The sequence below is a fragment of the Balaenoptera borealis genome (assembly GCF_965194805.1).
Source record: "Balaenoptera borealis genome assembly, chromosome: 11".
NCBI lineage: Eukaryota > Metazoa > Chordata > Mammalia > Artiodactyla > Balaenopteridae > Balaenoptera > Balaenoptera borealis.
The window spans coordinates 15,099,829-15,125,359 of record NC_138868.1 but is presented as its reverse complement, the minus strand read 5'-3'; the positions used below and the strand labels follow the sequence as shown (position 1 = coordinate 15,125,359).

Sequence of the window (25,531 nt, the reverse complement as noted above, 5' to 3'; positions counted from 1 at the left end):
CAAATTACTACCATAAACCAAATAGTAAGTTGAATGATGGCTGACCCACGATCCTTTGCTAGGAGCTGAGGATGTATGTTTTTTGGAAACACCCTGGCTATACCAATTGCAACTTCATCATCTGCTAAACAAATTTTATAACTGTGTCAACATATCTTCCCTTCTCATAAAAATGATGATAGTGGCAACAAGATACATCCTAAAGATTAGTGACTGGCTGGGTCTTATATTACCAACTCCTTCTAGATGGTTATTGATCCCCAGGAAATGCCTGCCTCTCAACTGTGATTGTTTAATTAACATTGCTGGGGCTTATGCTACTCAGCAGCAAACACAGAGCCCTGTGTGTTGATTTTAATCACTGCCACTGTTGGGACACTGTAAAAGTAGAAGTCAATTATCTTTAAAGAAAATCCATTCCACTAGGTTTAACTGAGAAAGTTCTCAACATATTTAATGGTTTTAGAAAAGCCTTCTTTTACCTTTAGATTCCTGAAAAGAACAAAGTTTCCCTTTTAAGATGAAACCTGGCAAAAGCATTTAGTTTGTGATTTGATCTGAGTGGATCCTTTGGGTTCAGTCTCTCAAAGAAAATCATAAACCTCCTCAGCCGAAAGTCACAAAAAAGAAAAACAACATTCTTTAGGCAAGATACTCACTTGCAGACCCACAATCATCTGTTCCCCAGCACCTGTGCGTCACCTTGCAAAAGATCCCTACCAAGAAGCCATGAGCTGGCAATACCTTGGCAATGCTTCAACTGAGGAAAACGGAGATAATCTTTGGTGCAAACAAAGTTTCTGACAGGGACTCCTGGTGCTCATTAACAGGACAGGTAGAAAACCTGTGTCAATCACTAATGCCAAAAACCAATGCTGAATCTTGAGAGCAAGGCTGGGTCTGTAGCCACTAGCTATTGTCCAAGGAAGGAAATCTGCCCGAGAACTCTTCTATGACCCTGGTCCTCCAAAGATGACACTTCCTTGGTTGCTTCTGGAACTGTAACTCAGGATGTGCATACAGTATTCTTTTGCTCTTTAGAGAGGGGTAGACCTAATTATTAAGTACTAAGAAGCTTCAAGTTCAAGGGATTTTTACCTGAAGACGATCCTAAAGACAAGCTCTGTAATTCACAAAAGAACTGGGATGTGTACAAAATGAAACTCTTGGTTTCCCTCCTCAAACCTGCTCATCTTCCAGTAAATGGCAGCTTCATCCTTTCAGTTGTTTAGGCCAAAACCTTTGGCTATTCTCTTTTTCTCACATCCCCTTATCTAATCCTGCTGGCTCTTCAAAATATATGCAGACCCGATCAGTTTTCTCCATCTCTACTTCTGCCATTCAATCGGGCCAAGCCATCGTCAGCTCTTGCCAGGATGACTGCAACAGCCTCCTAACTGGTCTCCCTGCTCCCATCCTATCCTCCCCACAGTCTCTTCTCTGTTGTCAGACACAGTGATCACTCTAAAATCCAAGCCAATTTTGCAAACGCCTTAAAAATAATAAATGCACAGGATAGATCATACCTTGGGGCACAAATCAAGCCTTGGTAAATTTAAGAAAATTGAAATTGTATCAAGTATCTTTTCCGACCACAACGCTATGAGGCTAGATATCAATTACAGGGAAAAAACTGTAAAAAACGCAAACACATGGAGACTAAACAAAACACTACTAAATAACCAAGAGATCACTGAAGAAATCAAAGAGGAAATCAAAAAATACCTAGAAACAAATGACAATGAAAACACGACGACCCAAAACCTATGCGATGCAGCAAAAACAGTTCTAAGAGGGAAGCTTATAGCAATACAATCCTACCTCAAGAAACATCTCAAATAAACAACCTAACCTTACATGTAAAGCAATTAGAGAAAGAAGAACAAAAAACCCCCAAAGTTAGCAGAAGGAAAGAAATCATAAAGATCAGATCAGAAATAAATGAAAAAGAAATGAAGAAAACAAGAGCAAAGATCAATAAAAGTAAACGCTGGTTCTTTGAGAAGATAAACAAAACTGATAAACCATTAGCCAGACTCAAGAAAAAAAGGGAGAAGACTCAAATCAACAGAATTAGAAATGAAAAAGGAGAAGGCACAACTGACACTGCAGAAATACAAAGGATCATGAGAGATTACTACAAGCAACTCCATGCCAATAAGATGGGACAACCTGGAAGAAATGGACAAATTCTTACAAAAGTACAACCTTCCGAGACTGAACCAGGAAGAAATAGAAAATATAAACAGACCAATCACCAGCACAGAAATTGAAACTGGGATTAAAAATCTTCGAACAGACAAAAGCCCGGGACCAGATGGCTTCACAGGCGAATTCTACCAAACATTTAGAGAAGAGCTAACACCTATCCTTTCGCAAACTCTTCCAAAATATAGCAGAGGGAGGAACACTCCCAAACTCATTCTACGAGGCCACCATCACCCTGATACCAAAACCAGACAATGATGTCACAAAAAAAGAAAATTACAGGCCAGTATCAGTGATGAACATAGATGCAAAAATCCTCAACAAAATACTAGCAAACAGAATCCAACAGCACATTAAAAGGATCATACACCATGATCAAGTGGGGTTTATTCCAGGGATGCAAGGATTCTTCAATATATGCAAATCAATCAATGTGATAAACCATATTAACAAATTGAAGGATAAAAACCATATGATCATCTCAATAGATGCAGAAAAAGCTTTCGACAAAATTCAACACCCATTTATGATAAAAACCCTCCAGAAAGTAGGCATAGAGGGAACTTACGTCAACATAATAAAGGCCATATATGACAAACCCACAGCCAACATCATTCTCAGTGGTGAAAAACTGAAACCATTTCCATTAAGCTCAGGAACAAGACAAGGTTTCCCACTCTCACCACTATTATTCAACATAGTTTTGGAAGTTTTAGCCACAGCAATCAGAGAAGAAAAAGAAATAAAAGGAATACAAATTGGAAAAGAAGAAGTAAAACTGTCACTGTTTGCAAATGACATGATACTATGCACAGAGAATCCTAAAGATGCTACCAGAAAACTACTAGAGCTAATCAATGAATTTGGTAAAGGAGCAGGATACAAAATTAATGCACAGAAATCTCTTGCATTCCTATACACTAATGATGAAAAATCTGAAAGAGAAATTAAGGAAACACTCCCATTTACCACTGCAACAAAAAGAATAAAATACCTAAGAATAAACCTACCTAAGGAGACAAAGGACCTGTATGCAGAAAACTATGAGACACTGATGAAAGAACTTAAAGATGATACAAACAGATGGAGAGATATACCATGTTCTTGGACTGGAAGAATCAACATTGTGGAAATGACTATACTACCCAAAGCAATCTACAGATTCAATGCAATCCCTATCAAACTACCAATGGCATTTTTCACAGAATCAGAACAAAAAATTTCACAATTTGTATGGAAACACAAAAGACCCCAAATAGCCAAAGCAATCTTGAGAAAGAAAAATGGAGCTGGAGGAATCAGGCTCCTGGACTTCAGACTATACTACAAAGCTACAATAATCAAGACAGTATGGTACTGGCACCAAAACAGAAATGTAGATCAATGGAACAGGATAGAAAGCCCAGAGATAAACCCCCACACATATGGTCACCTTCTCTTTGATAAAGGAGGCAAGAATATACAATGGAGAAAAGACAGCCTCTTCAATAAGTGGTGCTGGGAAAACTGGACAGCTACATGTAAAAGAATGAAACTAGAACACTCCCTAACACCATACACAAAAATAAACTCAAAATGGATTAAAGACCTAAATGTAAGGCCAGACACTAGCAAACTCTTAGAGGAAAACATAGGCAGAACACTCTATGACATAAATCGCAGCAAGATCCTTTTTGACCCATCTCCTAGAGAAAGGAAAATAAAAACAACAACAAAAAAAAACAAATGGGACCTAATGAAACTTAAAAGCTTTTGCACAGCAAAGGAAACCATAAACAAGATGAAAAGACAACCCTCAGAATGGGAGAAAATATTTGCAAATGAAGCAACTGACAAAGGATTAATCTTTACAATATACAAGCAGCTCATGCAGCTCATTTTCAAAAAAGCAAACAACCCAGTCCAAAAATGGGCAGAATACCTAAACAGACATTTCTCCAAAGAAGATATACAGATTGCCAACAAACACATGAAAGGATGCTCAACATCACTAATCATTAGAGAAATGCAAATGAAAACTACTATGAGGTATCATCTCACACCGGTCAGAATGGCCATCATCAAAAAGTCTACAAACAATAAATGCTGGAGAGGGTGTGGAGAAAAGGGAACCCTCTTGCACTGTTGGTGGGAACGTAAATTGATACAGCCACTATGGAGAACAGTATGGAGGTTCCTTAAAAAACTAAAAATAGAACTACCATACGACCCAGCAATCCCACTACTGGGCATATACCCTGAGAAAACCGTAATTCATAAAGAGTCATGTACCACAATGTTCACTGCAGCACTATTTACAATAGCCAGGACATGGAAGCAACCTAAGTGTCGATCGACAGACGAATGGATAAACAAGATGTGGCACATATATACAATGGAATATTACTCAGCCATAAAAAGAAATGAAATTGAGTTATTTGTAGTGAGGTGGATAGACCTAGAGTCTGTCATACAGAGTGAAGTAAGTCAGAAAGAGAAAAACAAATACCGTGTGCTAACACATATATATGGAATCTAAAAAAAAAAAAAAAAAAAAAAAAAAAGGTTCTGAAGAACCTAGGGGCAGGACAGGAATAAAGATGCTGACGTAGACAATGGACTTGAGGACACGGGGTTGGGGAAGGGTAAGCTGGGACGAAGTTAGAGAGTGTCATGGACATATATACACTACCAAATGTAAAACAGATAGCTAGTGGGAAGCAGCTGCATCTCACAGGGAGATCAGCTCGGTGCTTTGTGACCACCTAGAGGCGTGGGATAGGGAGGGTGGGAGGGAGATGCAAGAGGGAGGGGATATGGGGATATAAGTACAGCTGATTCACTTTGTTATACAGCAGAAACTAACACACCATTGTAAAGCAATTATACTCCGATAAAGATGTTAAAAAATAATAATAATAAATGCAGCCAAGAACCTTCAAAGGACGCTAAAACCACTGAGTAAGTTTGCTGGGGAACTGGATATTTTTATAGACTCGACACTTTCTTCACCTAAGGAAACAGGCATCTTTACGAGTAGAGATATTTGATGGAGTCTATCTTAAGAGATGAAAGCTAATATCACCAACAATGGGACAGATGGACAACATGTGCCTCTTGTGATGCACTGAGAATCAGTGCATCATCAGGTATTTAGTGCTCCTACAAAAATGCATACCCTGAATCTATTCTTGAGGAAACAATCAGATCATCCAAATGGAGGGACACTCTATACAGCAACTGGCCTATCTTTTAAAAAATGTCAGTGTCATGAAGGACAAAGACAGGCTGAGAAACTGTTCCAGAGTAAGGAGACTAAAGACAAAACACCATAAAAATTAATGTCAAGAGTGATCTTGGATTGGATCCTGGAGCAGAAAAAACAAAGTGCCACTAAGGCATTTATTGAGATAATTGGAGAAATCTGAAGATGGGCTGTATACTATAAAAATAATGTTTTGTCATATTAAATTTCCTCAATTTGATAACTGCATTGTGGCTACGTCAGAGAGTATCTTTGTTTTTAGGAGATATACACCGAAGTATTTTGGGTGAAGATTCATGATGTCTTCAACTTCTTAACTAGATCAGCAAAACAAGTGTGTGGTGGTGGGAAGTAGCATATGTGGAGAAATTGTAACAATCGGTGAATCTAGGAGGAGGGTATATATTCCTTCCTTGTGTTGTTGTTCCAACTTTTCTGTAGGTTTGGAAATTTTCAAAATAAAAAGTGAAAAGTAACGTCACTCCTCTACTTAAAACCCTCGAGCATCTCCCATCTCACTCAGAGTAAAAGCTACAAGGCCCTGCAAGACGGGCCCTGCCCTCTGAGGTCTCCTCTCCCACTGCTCCTGCCTGCCCACTAAGCCCTTCTTCTCTACACCGTATACACTTCCTCCAACGAGCAGGGCTTCTGCACTGCTGTTCCCTCCGCGTGGAATGCTCTTCCCCGGCCCAGATACTCCAACATACTCCATTCCCACCAGAGAGGCTGTCTCTTACCACTCTTCATAAAACAGCAACCTCCTGCCAGTAACTCCTTATGCCCCTGACTCTGTGTCAAGTTTTTTTTCACAGCACTTATCATGACCTGACATTTAAATGTTCATTTGCTTATCACCTGCCTCTGGCCGTGCAATACAAGCTCCCTGAGGGCAGGGAGCTGGTTCTGTTCCCTGTTCTGTCCCCAGTCTCAAGAACAGCGCATGCTCAGCAGAGCAGTGCTCAGTATTTGTTGAGTGAATTCACCGCTTTGTAAGCGCTCATTTAAAAACAGAGGGCACTAGTTTGCACTCCTGCAGCCTCTGGGGGAAGGGCTACTAAGCATCTGACGCTTTTTTCAGGAGCCTGATTCTGACCAATTCTGATGAATGAAGTTGCTTTTCGGAAAAGTTGTCTTGAATTTTACTTGAAGCAGGAAACACATACTGCTAGGGGAATGTACACCTTTGTTCATTATCCCCACCCCCCAAAACTGACGACAGACACCTGCACACCTCTCAATTATACAAGCTGACTTCCCCACCCCATCCCCCTTCCTGAGAACTCCTTCACCGCAGATAAAATCCAGACTCTGAAAACCCTGACTGAGCCTCCTAATGTGGTATTTAATATGATTCTCAAGGACATGGCAGGACCTGGGACCCCAGAGCAGAAAGCTGCCTTACGTGGCACACAGTGTCCTGTAGGGATTACTGCTGTTCCAGGGTTAGTCAAGGAGATGCAACTGGTAAGGAGACAACATATGATAACGGTTTCCCCGATTTAAGCTCTGAGAAAGAGAATGAGCTTTTCCCAAGTTACTTACGTCTGTGGAGGTGGGGCTGGGCAGGGACACAGGCTGAACAGGTGCAGGGAAAGTGAATGTGGTCTCTGTCTTTTCATTTTCAGGGGAGTCAGGATGACTGGATGGGGGGGATGTTGGGGTTAGGGCTCCAAACCCCAGCACTGCATTGTATTTTGGAGGACGACCTACAGACCGAGAGAAGGGAACAAAAGGGAAAAAAGGGGGAGGGAAAGAAAGCGGGAAAAATGATCTTACATACCTTTGGCCAGTGTTCCTCATTGGCTAGCATGGAAAAGGAAGTGAGGTAGCAGAGAGAAGGTTAATACAACAGTCCCAAAGAGAGGAAAAGAAGCAAAGATTTAAATGTCATTCGAAACAAATGCATGAGTGTCAAGGGAGGATAAGAGAGCCTCAGAATGACAGGAGATACTGGGTTATGTTAAAGGTCTTCGCCTTGGGCAGATTACGGAGACATTCCTCAACTATTACAATTTGAGATTTCTAACGGGAGAACAAGATATCAAAGCTCAACGGGAGCCAAGGCCAGGGATAAGAATTTATTTTCTTTTTCCATATCTTTTACATATTGTTTCCTAAGGTTTTTCTGCAATCGTTATTCTTATAATAATATTAATGATTCTGAGTTCCCACAAACAGATTTGCTGAGGATCTCTGCTTTTCCTCTTCTCTCCTGCCCACATTTTGGCTACTTCATTGCTTGTGAGGGTAGAGAAAGGCAAAGGGAGGAGGCAAAATTCAAGTTAACTATTCTTACCCCTTCTGGCACAGCTAGGAAGACATATGTTCTGGGAGTAGCTGGAACCTAAGAGCTAAAAAGACCTTCTGGGCTTCACAGTGAATTTAAGTAAGTCTGGACTCAGATACCCTTCCCAGTTGATCAAAAATTGTCTCCCTGCTTTCCATCACAAACATTCCAGTGAACTACATGTCTTAGAACTGGGGTGTTCCAAAGTCTCAGGAAAAGCCCTGTCATCAGCAACAGCTACCAGAGAGAGCTGATTTGAGCAGAAGCATTTTGAATCAAACCTCATGGCTACAGAGAATCTACAAATGGGCCCTAATGGCTGTGGGAAGTCCAGGTCAACCACTTTTGCCTTACGATATATCTAAGTCAGGGTCCTTGTCTTCTAAGGGCCAAAGGTCATAGCTTCGAAGCTGTAAGTGATCAAAAGTGTATGCCCAGCACACCATAGGCAAAAAAGAGCCAGAGAGGTACACAACTGCCTATGAGCACTGGTGGACGGTATGTGGGATCACGACTTTGCCAACAGTTGTAATTTATATTAGAATTATGCACAAGAGTCATGGTTCTGTCAGATATTACACAAACATTACCTATCTGTGTTAAACCGGCACTGTGTGCTGTACAAAGACAGATCATACTGGTTTGTCTTTTCTAGGGTATTTAGTGCTGCTAGAAGGGAAAGTGGAAGATAAATGCTCTTTGTTTACCCACAGAAGGCACGTCCTAGGCATTGTGAATGCAGGCTTTCATCCTCTGACCTTGGCAAGAGATGCCAAGGTCTTTCTGGCTCATTTAACCCCTATCCTCTCAGCAGATACTGCCCACTAGCAGGCCAATTAACTGTGGCTTCTGGCTGGGGGCTCCTTTCTGAGAACTGTGTCAGAGGTCACTAAAACAACCCCAAACAAAATAAAACAACAAAAAATAACCCATGACACTGGTTACTGTGACCCAGGAATCAATATGAAACAATGACTTAGGGATCCCCATCTAAATATGTTTTGGCTTCTTGAAGGAGGGGCTGATGAAACACTAGCGTGGGTGTGCTATCTCTCTGAGGGGAAGAGGTGGTAAGGGTACAGTGGTAGCCCTGCCTAAGGCAGACGAAGGGTCGGGATGACCTCCTAAGCTTCCAATGGCTCTGAAATTGCTGTGCATACACAAAAATTAGCATGCTACTCCACTCACTCTGCAACCTTTCTAGCCTGGAACTGTAATTCAAGGACACATTATCATGTGGAGAAAAGGACCTTGGGATGTATTACTGACATCAAAGAACCATTTCAGAGCCTTGTTTATAAGCTCAAACTCTGAGCTATTAAGACCTATTTAGACCTGCATGGTGAAGGCAGCTGCTGCCCTGAGAGTGAGGTGGAATGCCCACCCTGGAAGGTCTGAAATTGGGGGATGGAGCTCTTTAGGAATTTCTGCTTTGGGAAGCCTGTTTTGACAGTGATGTTTTCCTCTTTAGTTGCAGGTGCTCTCTTCTCATAGATTCAAGATTCTCAGTGTGGCTACCTCTCTCCTTCCTGGAAAGTCTGCAGCTCACAGAAGCTTAAGAGTCGTGCTCTGTCCTCACTGGCATCAGGACAACTCAGACACTACTAAGAACACCTTGGCAACACCAGTGCTCTGTCGTGCTCAATGATGCTAAAATGCTCCCTTTACAGGGTGTTCTGTTCATTGTGCTATTCATCAACAGCCTCAGGGGCCTGGGGCAGAAACCCTGCAATAAGCCATTCCCCTCAGCCAGCTTTGCCAGAATCCTAGGAAGGGGAGCTTTTGATTCAGTATACAGAACTCTAATAAGAAATCTCACTCTCTTTTCCCCCCATTCTCAGAGAACAACAACAAAACTATATTCAAGGGATACAGGAGTTAGGCTCTAGGACAACGGGAGGAGGGAGGGGAAAGAAACACAACGCAGAAAGCAAAAGCAACAGCAAGGGAGAGATACAAAAAAGGTACTCACCTCTCTTCCGGGTCCCAGGATGCATTGTACTGTTCAGGTACGTGACTGCACTCTTCTTACGCTTTCGGGATTGAAGAAAGAAAGGTGACTGGTTGAATAGCATGGTTACTACTAATACCAGTACAAGCCAAAGACCAAGCACAGCATGCCCATCAACATGCCAACTAGTTAGTGCTAGTCACCCAAAGGTCTCAGTGATAACTGGATTTATCATATGTATTTAGCTCTGAAAGAATATTCCAGAGAGGTCTGTCTCTGCTTCAGAAGAAAGTTGTGTTCAGATGACAGGATGAGTTAAATTTTTAAGGTAGGTTTGTATCTACTTAAACTTCAGAAAAAAACTAAGGGGAAAATAGTGAATAATAAAAATGAAATAATGTTATCAGCCAGAGAAAAATCCATCATTTTACATAGCTGGCCAAGTACAATCAGGGTACTGCTCTTAAGCAGGTTTTCAGATGGGAGGTGCGAACAAGTCATAAATAAAACTGAAAACGTGAGGGAATGGCCAAGTGCTGGCCAGGAATACCTCTGGCTCAAAGACCGCGCCACTGTACACTGGATTTGCTGTTGTTCTTCTTTTTCGTTCTTGCCGCTTGCTTTGGATTTCTTGGGAAAACAAAAGGTCTGGATTAGAAGAAAGGTATGGAGAACCCCCCAAACTTAACTTCACTGTTTACTTATTGGTTTTCCCATGACAAGTTAGAAATGAGAGTAAGTCTCTTGGTTTCACTGCAGCCTCAGCAAAGGGAAGCACGCTGCTGGGAGCAAATATGTAGGACCCTCCACTCTCACCTCTTGGAAAGCAAGGCCGTGCTGTCCTACAGTGTGGCTCTCTGTGATTGAGAGCATAACAGTAGACAACACTTGTAAAAGTGTCCTGATTTATTTTTAGATCACTGTAATATAGGTGTGGATGAACTTTATCCACAGACCTAGACTGAGTAATCATAGTTCACCATTCTTGAATTAAATCACTAGAACAGGTATAGCTTTGCAACTATTCTTAAGATTCCGATAATCTAGAGTGACTGAAAAATATAGACAAAGACTTGTCAGAGGGGCATTTGCTACTTTATCCTGCCAGGAAAAAAAAAAGTTTCTCTAAGTGAACAGAAGTCACCTTAATCCAGGCAACTAGGGAGTTTCCCCAGGACAGTAGTGTGGATAAATAATGATAGGAAGGAGAGGGGCTGAACATTAGATAGAAGGAAGGTAAGTCTACTCCAAAAAAAAGAGTCCATACTGGTTGAATCATACTCTGTTTGTGTTCCAATTTTCAATTCTAACAATCAATCAAACACCATTTTCAAGAACAAAGCTCTGGGCCAGAAGCAAGGTAGCGCCATGAATATCTTCTCTTACCTTCTAGATGGTCATGTGTTACCAACCCTAGAGACACCATGAAGGCAAGTTTCTGTGCCAGAGAAACAAAAGAAGAATATACTTCAGTGTGGGTTCTCACAAAGTCAGCTGCATGTTCCTAGTTAAGACTCCTAGGGAAAGCCAGCCCAATGGCCGGTGGCTAAAAGGAAGCCGGGTTCAGGTGAACAAGGAGTGGGCACCCTCCACTCTTAGCAGCTATGGAGCCGCTCTGGAAGCTTTCTGATCTTACAGGGATCAAAAGAGAAGGACTGGGGCCTATATCTTCCACTTTCTCAATGGCAGAAATCAGTATCTTGAATGACCTAAGTTTTTTCCAGAAAAAGTCTCAAGGAGGGTAGAGGACTTCACACTGAAGAAACACACAGAGGGTTACAAACAACCTCCCATACAACAAGCTCCGAATTCTAAGTACTTCATTTGTCATACCAGGTCAGGGGTTCTTATATTTTTACTACCACTGATTGGACAACAACTCAAAGCTAAATGAGTTTTAGGAATGACAGCAGGTGGTTCTGCTTAATACTATGATTTTTCAATCAACCATGGACCTACAAATTATAGAGTGCTTTCTCTCTGACCACCACTCTCAGGGCTCCATCAGAAGCTAGACTGATCAGAACACTGTCCTCCAAGGCTGGAACGTTAGATGCTTAAAAATGGAGAGAGCAACAGATTGATTACTGTTTTGCTCTTTGGTTGCATGTGGTCTGGAAAGTATGCCTTTATTTTCTGCTGTACCACTGCATGCAGCTGCTAAATATGCCAAATAATGTATCATCCATTTCTCTCAGTGATGAATAAGGAACATCATTAGTTGTTAGGAGACATAATCCTGCAGAATTATTTATACCACAGTTTGGTCTTTGAAAATCCTGACATTTTACCCTCAACTTTAAATATCATGATAGTTTGGCCTGAAGTGATAGGTTCAAGCTATTCAAGGTACTGAATGTTTTATAAAGATAACCTTGAACAAGCCACTTGAGAACACAGAAATGTCCTTTACTGGTATCCGCAGAGTCCTGAAGAAATGTTTTAATTTTATTTCTTATTTCAGAAACTAGGGTGGGCACCTATCCTCCCGACAGCCAGAGTACTTCAGTAACGAAAAGCAGTCTTGGACGTGCTGCCCATTTTCTACACTGCATACATTTTGTGGTTGCCAATTAACTACATTCCTAATTTTCACTATTCCTTCAAAACTTAAGATTGGAAGGCTGTCTACCAACTGTTCTCTGTTAATAAAGCAGTGTGTGAACTGACATTCAGATGCACCTTCTTTTAATCAAGTAACAGCATCCTTCTTGGCCACTCACACCCAACTCATCTTTGCCAGTCTAGATCAAGCTCATAAAAGAATTATTAAATGGAAAAAAATCTCTTCTGTAGAACAGATTTTCAGTGATAAATAGAATAAAAAGCTGTCAAGAACTTTTGCCTTATCTATGTATCACACATATGCCAATAACTAATTTATTCCCTTTATGGCAGTGATTCTGTCCAATTAGAAATACGTGTTATTCCACATGATGCTACTTGCTTGCCCACACTGTGCCACTGACATAAGATATCCTTTAGTTTCTTGGTTTTTAAAAATAAATTTATTTATTTATTTATTTATTTTTGGCTGCATTGGGTCTTTGTTGCTGCGCGCGGGCTTTCTCTAGTTGCGGCGAGCGGGGGCTACTCTTCACTGCGGTGCACGGGCTTCTCATTGCAGTGGCTTCTCTTGTTGAGGAGCACGGGCTCTAGGTGCATGGGCTTCAGTAGTTGTGGCACGTGGGCTCAGCAGTTGTGGCTCGTGGGCTCTACAGCACAGCCTCAGTAGCTGTGGCACACAGGCTTAGTTGCTCCACGGCATGTGGGATCTTCCCAGACCAGGGCTCGAACCCGTGTCCCCTGCATTGGCAGGCGGATTCTTAACCATTGCGCCACCAGGGAAGTCCTCTTTTAGTGTCTTTTGATAAGGAAATTTTGCTAATAGCCTGCTCTGTTTTTCCCTCTCCAAGCCTAATACTTGTCATTAATTTTGCAGATTATTTTATAAGTTTCTGAGCAATATGCATGACTAGTACTTCTTTTAGGTTCAAGTTTTGGTCTCTTCTTTAAAGACAAATTAAAAATTAATTCATTTCATATCAGAAAGTATTATAATTTGTACTTGCTTTAGAAAAACATGAACTGGCTTAATAAATCACTGCTTCAAAAATATGACATGAAGCTTTGATGGCTTTATGCCACTATTTGACATGGTTTCATTACAAAGAATGCACTGAGGATAGAAGGAAATGGATTGCTGGTCTAATAAAATCCAACTATCATATATTCATCATCATATTACCTGTCCACATTTTTCTTTTATAGCTGCTTGTACAAAAGTATCAAACTAAAAAATCTCTTGCCTAAGGACATACAAATTCACATTCTATATTTGTGCCACAGTTTTGTTTGCTATTTAAGTTTATAATTCTATCCTAAGTTGTAGTACAGATGCTAGTATTTTCATCCCTACTTTTATGCTTCAATGAACTACTTTTGAGCTACTGATTCATCTGGGATTTTGGGATCTAATGCAATACAATAGTAATAACAAAAATGCACGTGTAACAACGGTAATCGATAACATAGATAGACCTTAACTGAGTGAACTGGACATCTTATAAATGTTGGCTGAGACAAACAAAACATAATGATCATTAGGAATGCAGTGGGATACCTGGGGAAATGGTCATGAATCATACAATTCAAATGTGTGATGTATGTATGAAAGGCCTGTTTGCCAGCTCATGAACACTCAAGACCACACTCTTAATCTGTCCCAGGCCAACCTGATTTGGCAATAACATTACTGAATAGTGAGAAAGCACAAGACAAGGATATCAAGTGATTCAGAGAGCAAGTGTCCCTCATGATGCATGTGAATAAGTCACATCACATAGACTGAGCCATGCCTTGGAGGGCTGGGCCTACCTGAGGGTTCTCCTCCCGTTTTGGTTTGGGTGCAGTAGGTGGAGTGACAGTGCGGCTCTCCGTTTGTTTCTCATCTGTTTCTGTGTGGGATTTAATTGTCTAGAAGAAGAAAATTAAATGAAACTTCAGAATTCACTCTTTTATTAAAAGAATAAAAGCAAACATAGTTTGTTGCCAACAAGAAAGAAAAGAACATACTCAAATTGGAAACATATTAATAAAGGAGATAATATGGACTTCATTTTAGAAGGAGGAAAAAGTAAAATGGAAGGCCCCGGTTGAAATGATTAAATTGCATAACTAGAATAGCTATGAATCTATAAATACAATAGTCTATTTCAATGTACTTTAGGATGCAGGGGTAGTTTCCCAGAAGTAAGACCATTCTTGTTACATATGGGTCAAGCTCTAGTTCATAGCATGCTTAGGATCTGAATGATGTCCAAAAAAATCTTACATACACACTTTTCTATTTCAGAACAATTCCAATCACAATCTAAGAGAGGCTGCAGAACTATCCTTACTTGGGATATTTAAAACCTGCCTATATCATCCATTAGAGGAGAGATGCAGTTGCCAAGGAAAGGCCATCTTGTAAAAGGCTGCCATCCTGATTACGGCCAACCTCATCTTCCAGATGCATCCGTTCAAACAAAAGAAACACCAGTAGCATTACCATCTTCAGACACAAATGGCAGCTAGCAAACTAGTAGACTTGGTTTGCATTACTATTCTTATCTTGACCCAATGGCTAATTCATTTTATGAAACCCTCTGTAAATACTGAAATGATATTAGAACAGTGGATATAAAACTATAAACATATACCTAATTTACATTTTCAAAATTAAAAACCATGCAGAAAAGGATTATAAGAGACTACTACAAACTACTATATGCCAATAAAATGGACAACCATGAAGAAATGGACAAATTCTTGGAAAGGTACAATTTTCCAAGACTGAACCAGGAAGAATTAGAAAATATAAACAAATCAATCACACAAGTAATGAAATTGAAACCATAATTAAAAACCTTCCAACAAACAAAATCCAGGCCCAGATGGCTTCACAGGTGAATTCTATGAAACATTAAGAGAAGAGCTAACACTGATCCTTCTCAAACTCTTCCAAAAAACTGCAGAGGGAGAAACACTCCCAAATTCATTCTACGAAGCCACCATCACCCTGATACCAAAACCAGAAAAAGATATCACAAAAAAAGAAAATTACAGACCAATATCACTGATGAACATAGATGCAAAAATCCTGAACACAATATTAGCAAACAGAATCCAACAGCACATTAGAAGGATCATACACCATGATCAAGTGGGATTTATCCCAGGGATGCAAGGATTCTTCAATATATGCAAATCAATCAATGTGATACACCACATTAACAAATTAGGAATAAAAACCATATGATCATCTCAACAGATGCAGAAAAAACTTTTGACAAAATTCAACACCCATTTATGATAAAAACTCTCCAGAAAATGGGCATAGAGGGAAGCTACCTCAACATAATAAAGGCCATATATGACAAACCCATAGTAAGCACCATACTCAATGGTGAAAAAGTGAAAGCATTTCCACTAAGATCAGGAACAAGACAAGGATGTCTGATCACTCTCATCACTCTTATTCAACATAGTTTTGGAAGTTTTAGCCACAGCAATCAGAGAAGAAAAAGAAATAAAAGAAATACAAATTGGAAAAGAAGAAGTAAAACTGTCACTGTTTGCAGATGACATGATACTATACATAGAGAATCCTAAAGATGCCACCAGAAAACTACTAGAACTAATCAATGAATTTGGTAAGGTTGCAGGATACAAAATTAATGCACAGAAATCTCTGGCATTCCTATACACCAACAATGAAAAATCTGTAAGAGAAATTAAGGAAACACTCCCATTTACCACTGCAACAAAAAGAATAAAATACCTAGGAATAAACCTGCCTAAGGAGGCAAAAGACTTGTATTCACAAAACTATAAAACACTGATGAAAGAAATCAAAGATGACATAAACAGGTGGAGAAATATACCATGTTCTTGGATTGGAAGAATCAATATTGTGAAAATGACTATACTACCCAAAGCAATCTACAGATTCAATGCAATCCCTATCAAACTACCAAAGGCATTCTTCACAGAATTAAAACAAAAAATCTTACAATTCATATGGAAACACAAAAGACCCCGAATAGCCAAAGCAATCTTGAGAAAGAAAAACGGAGTTGGAGGAATCAGGCGCCCCGACTTCAAACTATACCACAAAGCTACAGTAGTCAAGACAGTATGGTACTGGCACAAAAACAGAAATAGAGATCAATGGTACAGGACAGAATGCCCAGAGATAAACCCATGCACATATGGGCATCTAATTTATGACAAAGGAGGCAAGAACATACAATGGAGAAAAGACAGACTCTTCAATAAGTGGTGCTGGGAATACTGGACAGCTACATATAAAAGAATGAAATTAGAACACTCCCTAACACCATACACAAAAATAAACTCAAAATGGATTAAAGACTTAAATGTAAGACCAGACACTATAAAACTTTTAGAGGAAAACATAGGAAGAACACTCCTTGACATAAACCACAGCAAGATCTTTTTTGACCCACCTCCTAGAGTAACAGAAATAAAAACAAAAATAAACAAATGGGACTTAAAAGCTTTTGCACAGCAAAGGAAACCATAAACAAGACAAAAAGACAACCCTCAAAATGGGAGAAAATATTTTCAAATGGAACAACAGACAAAGGATTAATCTCCAAAATATACAAACAGCTCATGGAGCTCAATATCAAAAAAACAAACAGCCCAGTTAAAAAACAGGCAGAAGACCTAAACAGACATTTCACCAAGGACGACATACAGATGGCGAAGAAGCACATGAAAAGATGCTCAACGTCACTAATTATTAGAGAAATGCACATCAAAACTACAATGAGGTATCACCTCATGCTGTCAGAATGGCCATTATCAAAAAAGCTAGAAACAATAAATGCTGGAAAGGGTGTGGTGAAAAGGGAACGCTCCTACACTGTTGGTGGGAATGTAAATTGATACAACCACTATAGAAAACAGTATGGAGGTTCCTTAAAAAACTAAAAATAGAACTACCATATGACCCAGCAATCCCACTACTGGGCATATACCCTGAGAAAACCATAATTCAAAAAGAAACATGCACCACAATGTTCACTGCAGCACTATTTACAATAGCCAGGACATGGAAGCAACCTAAATGTCCATCGACAGATGAACAGATAAAGAAGATGTGGCACATATATACAATGGAATATTACTCAGCCATAAAAAGAAATGAGAAATTGAGTTATCTGTAGTGAGGTGGATGGACCTAGAGTCTGTCATACAGAGTGAAGTAAGTCAGAAAGAGAAAAACAAATACCGTATTTAACACATATATATGGAATCTAAAAAAAAAAAAAAAGGTACTGATGAACCTAGTTGCAAGGCAGAAATAAAAAGGAAGACATAGAGAATGAACTTGATGACACGGGGTGGGAGGGCGAAGCTGGGGCGAAGTGAGAGTAGCATCGACATATATACACTACCGAATGTAAAATAGTTGGCTGGTGGGAAGCAGCAGCATAGCACAGGGAGATCAGCTCGGTGCTTTGTGATGACCTAGAGGGGTGGGATAGGGAGGATGGGAGGGAGGCTCAAGAGGGAGGGGATATGGGGACATGTGTATGCATATGGCTGACTCACTTTGTTGTACAACAGAAACTAACACAGTATTGTGAAGCAATTATACTCCAATAAAGATCTATTAAAAAAAACACAATGCAGATGCAAATGGTCTTTTTGTATGGCAACAAGTAATTAAATAAATGAGAGTGAAACTGTCTCATTATTGATGAGTAGGAGCCAAACGAAAGACTGGTTCTACAAACAGGATATCAAAAGTTCTCAGAAATCATTATGTTGTGAAATATTTTACTAGATCTGAAAAACTAACATAATCACAAAGATTTTTCACTTTATTTCTTGGCCATGTCCATATTTTTCTTCTGCTTCTCATATTATTACTTTAGGAAAGTGTTAAGTATCTGTCTTATCAATACTGTGGCAACCACTGTTCTGGGGCATAAATGCTACCTTGTATTTTTTTTTCTCATCAGGGTCCTATCATATTTCCACCTCTAGACTATATAAGCTACTTGAGAGCAGGATTGTTCTACACACTTTTGCACCCCTTTGTGCCCAGCACAGGGCCTCACCGTAGAGCAGGTATGCTGTAAAGAGACGTTGATCTTCTGAGTGGGGAGTATGACCTACCAGAAGAATAACTTGCTTTCCTCTCTCTCTCACACACGCTTTTTTTATTAACCAAAAAGGACACATTTCCCCCATAAAACAAACCACCAAACACACCTACAAAGGAACACAATGGGAAAGTAGTTTATAGTGACATTTTTAAGGTCATGGGTATCCAGGAAGCTTATTTCATAGCTCCGTGAATTGGAAGAACAGGAGTCTGACGGGGGAGGGAGAAGAGAAGGTCAACTATAAGGGTTTGCTGCTCCATTCCAAGGCTGTGTGATGTCCCTGGGGGTCTCTTACTTCCATCTCTAGGGATGAATAAGCAGGTAGTGGTAATGCCTCCAGGGAAGATCAAACCAATTCCTCTTCACTAAGGAATTATCCAGGGTTCAAATTTTCTCTCTCGCAAGAAGAGTACAGTTATCTCAAGGTTGGATAAAGAATACCAAAAGCATCCAAGAAAATAAAGATAAAGCAATCGTTGGTGGCGCATTGGTTAAGAATCCGCCTGCCAATGCAGGGGACACAGGTTCGAGCCCTGGTCCAGGAAGATCCCACATGCCGCGGAGCAACTAAGCCTGTGCACCACAACTACTGAACCTGTGCTCTAGAGCCCGCGAGCCACAACTACGGAGTCCGCATGCCACAACTTCTGAAGCCCGCATTCCTAGAGCCCGTGCTCCACAACAAGAGAAGCCACCGCAATGAGAAGCCCATGCACCGCAACGAAGAGTAGCCCCCGCTCGCCACAACTAGAGAAAGCCTGCAAGCAGCAACGAAGACCCAACACAGCCAAAAATAAAATAAATTTAAAAAAACCAAAAAAACCAAAAATGTATTAAAAATAAAGCAGAACTCCTTAAAAAAAAAAAAAAAAGATAAAGCAATCGAAACAATGGGGAGGTGTCTTTCTCTCATGGACCTTCCGCTCCAGGGGAAGCCAGCTGCCGTGCTGTGAACAGCACTATGGAGGGGCCCACGAGGTGAGTAACTGAACCTCCTGCCAACAGCCAGGGAGAAGTGAGGACTGCTGACAACCATGTGACTGAGTTTGGAAGTGAATTATCCAGCCCCAGTTGAGCCTTGAGATGACTGCAGTCCTGACCAACTAGTTTGAATGCAAATTTGTGAGGGACCTTGAGCCAGGACCACTGAGCTAAGATGCAACCTGATTCCTGACCTCAAAAACTGTGTGGGATAATAAATTTTTGTTGTTTTAAGCTGCTTAAAACAAAAAACATTAGGGTTTGACATCACAGAAATGGCAGGACAGGGAGTTTTAGAATCAGTCCTTTCACTAAAGCAAACATTAAACTGGCAGAAACTGACAGAATCAACTTTTTAAAACTCTGGAATCTAATAAAAAACTAAGAATAACCAGGGGGGGCACTTACTGAAGAAAGAGGCTGCTAAATTTTATTAAGAAAGCATTTTTCCTTACCTACCAACAAATCCATCCCTTAGTTCAACAGAGGCTGTAGAGATGGTAATCTGTGTTCCTGCTGTGGTTTGCTGAACCTTGTTTTCAACTTGTGGCTGTGTATTCTGACCTGTCCGGTAATCCCCTAAGGACTGGTGCAGGCTGACCCTTGTTTGCCCACCTAAGGCTGGAGTGGCTTTCCAGGTGCCATCTGATGAAAACATCTAAAGACATATGTTACCTGTAGTTACCTGGTGCAAAGGATGGTAGGTGGAGTATGCAGCAGACAGACCCAAAGGTCTAGGAAGAAGGAGGCTGAGGAGGAAGATCCTTGGAGGAGTAAGGGCTTTAAAGGGCTATCACGTGTACTGGGGAACGCCAAGTGCACTGAGCATTCCCAGGGCTAGATGCATACTCGGAAAAGAACTGAGAGAACCCTAAGCTTGTACCTCTGGCTGATCTTTGAGCTCCGTCCAAGAAAGAGGTGAAGTCTAAGACACAGTTACAGGTGGCCTGGCTTATTAGCATTGAAGGAATGCCCCCTGCTCAAAGCCAATCTGCAAAGACCAAGAAAGGGTTTTCTGTTTTTGTTTTAATTTACTTATTATTACCTTTTTCTTCTTTTTGGCTCCAGTTGTTTAAGTAAATCTAATAGAACAGAAATTTCAATAACCACACATGACAAGAAATAGTATTTGCAAAAATAGTTTGGAAAAGGCACTAAACAAACAACTGCAGCTCTCAACAATCAACAGCAGTAAACCCTGGGGTAGGAGGAGAACTGGGGTAGCAGTCAACTGCCTTAAATATGCTCAAAGAGCTAAAGGAAACCAGGGACAAAGAACTAAAAAAAATCCAGAAGAACAATGTCTCACCAAAAAGAAAATGTTAATAAAGAGATAGAAATTATTTAAAAGAACCAAATAGAAATCTGGAGCTGAAAAATATAATAGCTGAAATGATAAATTCACTAAAGGGGTTCAGGCAAAAGAAAGAATCAGTGAACCTGAAGAAAGGATAACTGAAATTTCCAGTCTAAGGAGCAAACAGAAAAAAGAATGTAGAAAAAGTACAGAGCCTAAGAAACCTGTGAGACATTGTCAAGCATACCAACATATGCATTATAGACTTCCAGGGGGAAAGGAGAGACAGAAAGAAGCAGAAATAATATTTGAAGAAATAACAGCTGTAAACTTCCCAAATTTGATGAAATACAGGAATCTACAGGCATACCTCATTTTATTTATCACACTTCACTTTACTGCACTTTGCAGATACTGCATTTTTTACAAATTGAAGGTATGCGGCAACCCTGTCTCTGTGTCAAGTTTTGGTAATTCTCACAATATTTCAAACGTTTTCATTATCATCATACTTGTTATGGTGATCTGTGATCAGTGATCTCACTGCAAAAAGATTATAATGTGATAAAGGCTCAGATGATGGTCAGCATTTTTTAGCAATAAAGTATTTTTAAATTAAGGTATATACATTGTTTTTTTGACATAATGCTATTGCACACTCAGTAGACTACAGTATAGTGTAAACATAACTTTGATATGCACTGAGAAACCAGAAAATTCATGTGACTACCTTTATCTGCTTTATTGTGGTGGTGTGGAACTGAATCCACAATATCTCCAAGGTATGCCTGTATACATCCAAGAAGCTCAGTGACCTCCAAGTAGGATAAACTCAAAGAGACTCATACTGAAACACATTATAATCACACTGTCAAAAGCCAAAGAGAGAATCTTGAAAGCAGCAAAAGCAAAATGATGCATCACATGTAAGGGTCCTCAGTAAGATTAACAGTCAATTTCTCATCAGAACCAGAGACCAGAAGGCAGTGGGATGATACATTTAAAGTGCTGAGGGGGCTTCCCTGCTGGTCCAGTGGTTAAGACTCCACACTTCCACTGCAAGGGGCACAGGTTCCATCCCTGGTCAGGGAACTAAGATCCTGCATGCCGTGCGGCACAGCCAAAATAAATAAATACACAATTAAAGTTCTGACAGAAAAAAGACTATTAACCAAGAACTCCATTTCCTGCAAAAAGTAAAGGGAGTTCACTGCAAGTAGACCTGTCCTAAAAGAACTCCCTTTAGAGTTCTTCAGGATAAAATAAAAAGACCCTAGACAGTAACTTGAAGCCAAACAAGAAAAAAAAACCTCCAATAAAGGTAACTACATAGGTTAATATAAAATCCAGTATTACTGTATCTTTGATTTGTAACTTTTCTTTTTGCTTCCTATATGATTTAAAAGAGAAATGCATGAAAAAATTATAAATATGTATTAGTGGCCACACAATATATAAAGATGTAATGTGAGACCGTAACAACAAAAAGGGGGGGCAGGCCAGAGCTGTACAGGAGCAGAGGTTTTGTATACTACTGAAGCTAAGCTGGGATCAAATCAAATTACATTGTTAAAAATTTATGAATGTTACCTATAGTCCCCATGGTAACCATTAAGAAAATAACTAAAATATACAGAAAAGGAAATGAGGAGAGCATCAAAAAAGTACATACACTAGTGTAAAAAAAAACACACACACACACACACAAAAGATGGCAGTATTGGAGGAACTGGGGTCCAAAAAAGACATAAGACATGTAGAAAACAAAGAGCAAAATGGCATAAATCCTTGCCTATCAGAAATCACTTTAAATGTAACTGGATTAAACTCACCAATTAAACAACAGAGAGTGGCAGAATGGATTAAGGAAACAAGATCCGGTACTTCCCTGGTGGCGCATTGGTTAAGAATCTGCCTGCCAATGCACGGGACACAGGTTTGAGCCTTGGCCCGGGAAGATCCCACATGCCGCAGAGCAACTAAGCCTGTGCACCACAACTACTGAGCCTGCGCTCTAGAGCCTGCGAGCCACAACTACTGAAGCCTGTGCACCTAGAGCCCATGCTCCGCAACAAGAGAAGCCACCGCAATGAGAAGCCTGTGCACCGCAATGAAGAGTAGCTCCCCCAGCCACAACAAGAGAAAAGCCCACACACAGCAACGAAGATCCAACACAGCGAAAAATAAATAAATAAATAAATGTTTTTAAAAAAACAAAAACAAAAACACAAGATCCAATAATATGCTATCTACAAGAGGTACATTTTAGAGCCAAAGACACAAAAAGGTATCCATCAAAGGATGGAAAAAGATACTGCACACAAATAGTAACCAAAAGAGTATAGAGATGGCTATGCTAATATCAGACAAAATTCACTGTAAGTCAAAAACTGTTACAGGAGACAAAAAAGGTCATTATATACTGATAAAAGAGTCAATTTATCAAAAAGATATGACAATTTCAAATATATATGCACCAAACAACAGAGTCTCAAAATATATGATGCATATACTGACAGAATTGAGGGGAGAAATAAACAGTTCTATAATAATAATTAAAGACTTTAATACCTCACTTTAAACAATGGAAAGGACACGTAGAAAGAAGATCAATAAGAAAACAGAGGACTTAAACAACACTATAAACCAACTAGACCTAAGAGACATAAAGAACAGCCTACTCAACAACAAGAGAATACACATTCTTCTCAAGTACACATGAAGCATTCTTCAGGATAGACCATATTTTAGGCCACAAAACAAATCCTAATAAATTTTAAAAGACTGAAGTCATATGAAGTATTTTTTCTGATGACAACAGAAAGAAGCTAGAAGTCAATATAAAGGAATACCAGAAAAATTTTAAGTATGTAGAAATTACACAACATACTTTTATTTGGCTGCGCCGGGTCTTAGTTGTGGCATGCAGGATCTTTGTTGTGGCATGCGGGATCCTTTTTTCTTTAGTTGCAGCATTCGGGACCTTTAGCTGCAGCATGTGAACCTTTAGTTGCAGCATGTGGGATCTAGTTCCCCGGCCAAGGATCGAACCCAGGCCCCCTGCACTGGGAGCATGGAGTCTTAGCCACTGGACCACCAGGGAAGTCCCTAAAAAACATACTTTTAAACAACCAGTGGAACAAAGAAGAAATCACTAGGGAAATTTTCTATCTCCCTGAAGAATGAAAATGAAAATACACATACCAAAACTGATGAGATGCAGTGAAAGCACTGGTCAGAGGGAAATTTAAAGCTGTAATAATCTGTACATAAAAAATAAGAAAGCATTCAAATCAATAACCTAAATTTATAGCTTAAGGAACTAGAAAAGAAGAACTAAACACAGAGCTAGCAGAAGGCAGGAAATAATAAAAATTAGAGTGGAGATAAATGAATTAGAGAATAGAAAAACAACAGAATTAATGAAACCAAAAGTTGATTCTTTGAAAAGATCAACAAAATTGACAAACCTTTAATTAGACAGAATAAGGAAAAGAGCGAGAAGACACAAATAACGAAAATCAGAAATAAAAGTGGGGACATTACTACCAATCTTATAGAAATAAAAAGGATTATAAGAAAATACACTGAACAACTGTACACCAACAGGTTGCCAAGGGGGACGGGATTGGGGAAGGGATGGAGTGAGAGGCTGGGGTTAGCAGATGTAAGCTTTTATATATAGAATGGATAAACAAAAAGGTCCTACTGTATAGCACAGAGAACTATATTCAATATCCTATGATAAACCATAATGGAAAAGAATATAAAAAGGAATGTATATATATGTATAACTGAAGCACTTTGCTGTACAGCAGTAATTAAATACTGTAAATCAACTATACTTCAATTAAAAAGATTTAAAAAATTGTACACCAAAAAATCAGATAACATAGATGAAATGGATAAATTCTTATAAACATACAAATTACCAAACTGACTCAAGAAGAAATAGAAAATGTCAACAGACCTATAACAACTAAAGAGACTGAAACAGTAATCAAAATCCTCTCAGAAAAGAAAAGTCCAGGACCAGACAGCTTCTCTGGTGAATTCTACCAAACAGTTAAAGAATTAATACCAATCCTTCTCAAACTTTTCCAAAAAATAGAAGAGCAGAAAACACTTTCTAACTCATTCTATGAGGCCAGCATTATCCTGATACCAAAGCCAGACAAAGACACCACAATAATAGAAAATTAAAGACCAATATCTGTCATGAATACAGATGCAAAAATCCTCAATAAAATACTAGCAAACCGAATCCAACAGCATATTAAAAGGATGATACACAATGACAATGTGGAACTTATCCTAGGAATGGAAGATATTTTTTAAAAAATCAATGTAATACACCATGTTAATAAATGAAGGCAAAGAAAAACGATATGATCATCTCAGTTAATGCAGAAAAAGCATTTGTGAAAATCCAACACCCATTCATGATACGAACACTCAGAAAACTAGGAACAGAAGGGAACTTCCTCAACTTTATAAAGGGCATTTATGTGAAACTACAGCTAGCATCATACTCAATGGTGAAATAGTGAAAGCTTTCCCTCTGAGATCAGGAACAAGAGACGTATGCCCACTTTCATCACTGCTATTCAACATTGTAGTGGAAATTCCAGCCAGAGCAATTAGGCAAGAAAAAGAAATATAAGGCATCCAAATTGAAAAGGAATACATAAAACTATCTCTTTTTGCAGAGGACATGATCTTATATCTACATAAAATCCTAAAGAATCCACAAAACAACTACTATAGCTAATAAATGAATTCAGGAAAATTGTAAGGTACAAGATCAACACAAAAACCAGCTGTATTTCTAATACATGGTAATTCATAATAGCAATGAACAATCCTAATAGGAAGT

General features: G+C 39.5%; 1 protein-coding gene across 17 annotated transcripts in view; it reads right to left on the bottom strand.

Moving 5' to 3' along the window:
* PHF21A (PHD finger protein 21A) overlaps window positions 1-25,531 on the bottom strand; it is a 195,409-nt gene that overhangs the window by 10,696 nt on the left and 159,182 nt on the right. For 14 of the 17 annotated variants that reach the window (XM_082340181.1, XM_082340179.1, XM_082340175.1 and 11 more), the window contains 5 exons: window positions 14,068-14,166; window positions 11,077-11,128; window positions 10,241-10,320; window positions 9,712-9,772; window positions 6,995-7,158 (listed from right to left, as the gene is read on the bottom strand). In XM_082340181.1, coding sequence (XP_082196307.1) covers window positions 6,995-7,158; window positions 9,712-9,772; window positions 10,241-10,320; window positions 11,077-11,128; window positions 14,068-14,166 — 456 coding nt within the window. Of the gene's footprint in view, window positions 1-6,994; window positions 7,159-7,232; window positions 7,256-9,711; window positions 9,773-10,240; window positions 10,321-11,076; window positions 11,129-14,067; window positions 14,167-25,531 lie in introns of all 17 variants that reach the window. The other 3 variants (XM_082340178.1, XM_082340177.1, XM_082340176.1) reach the window with 1 other exon arrangement.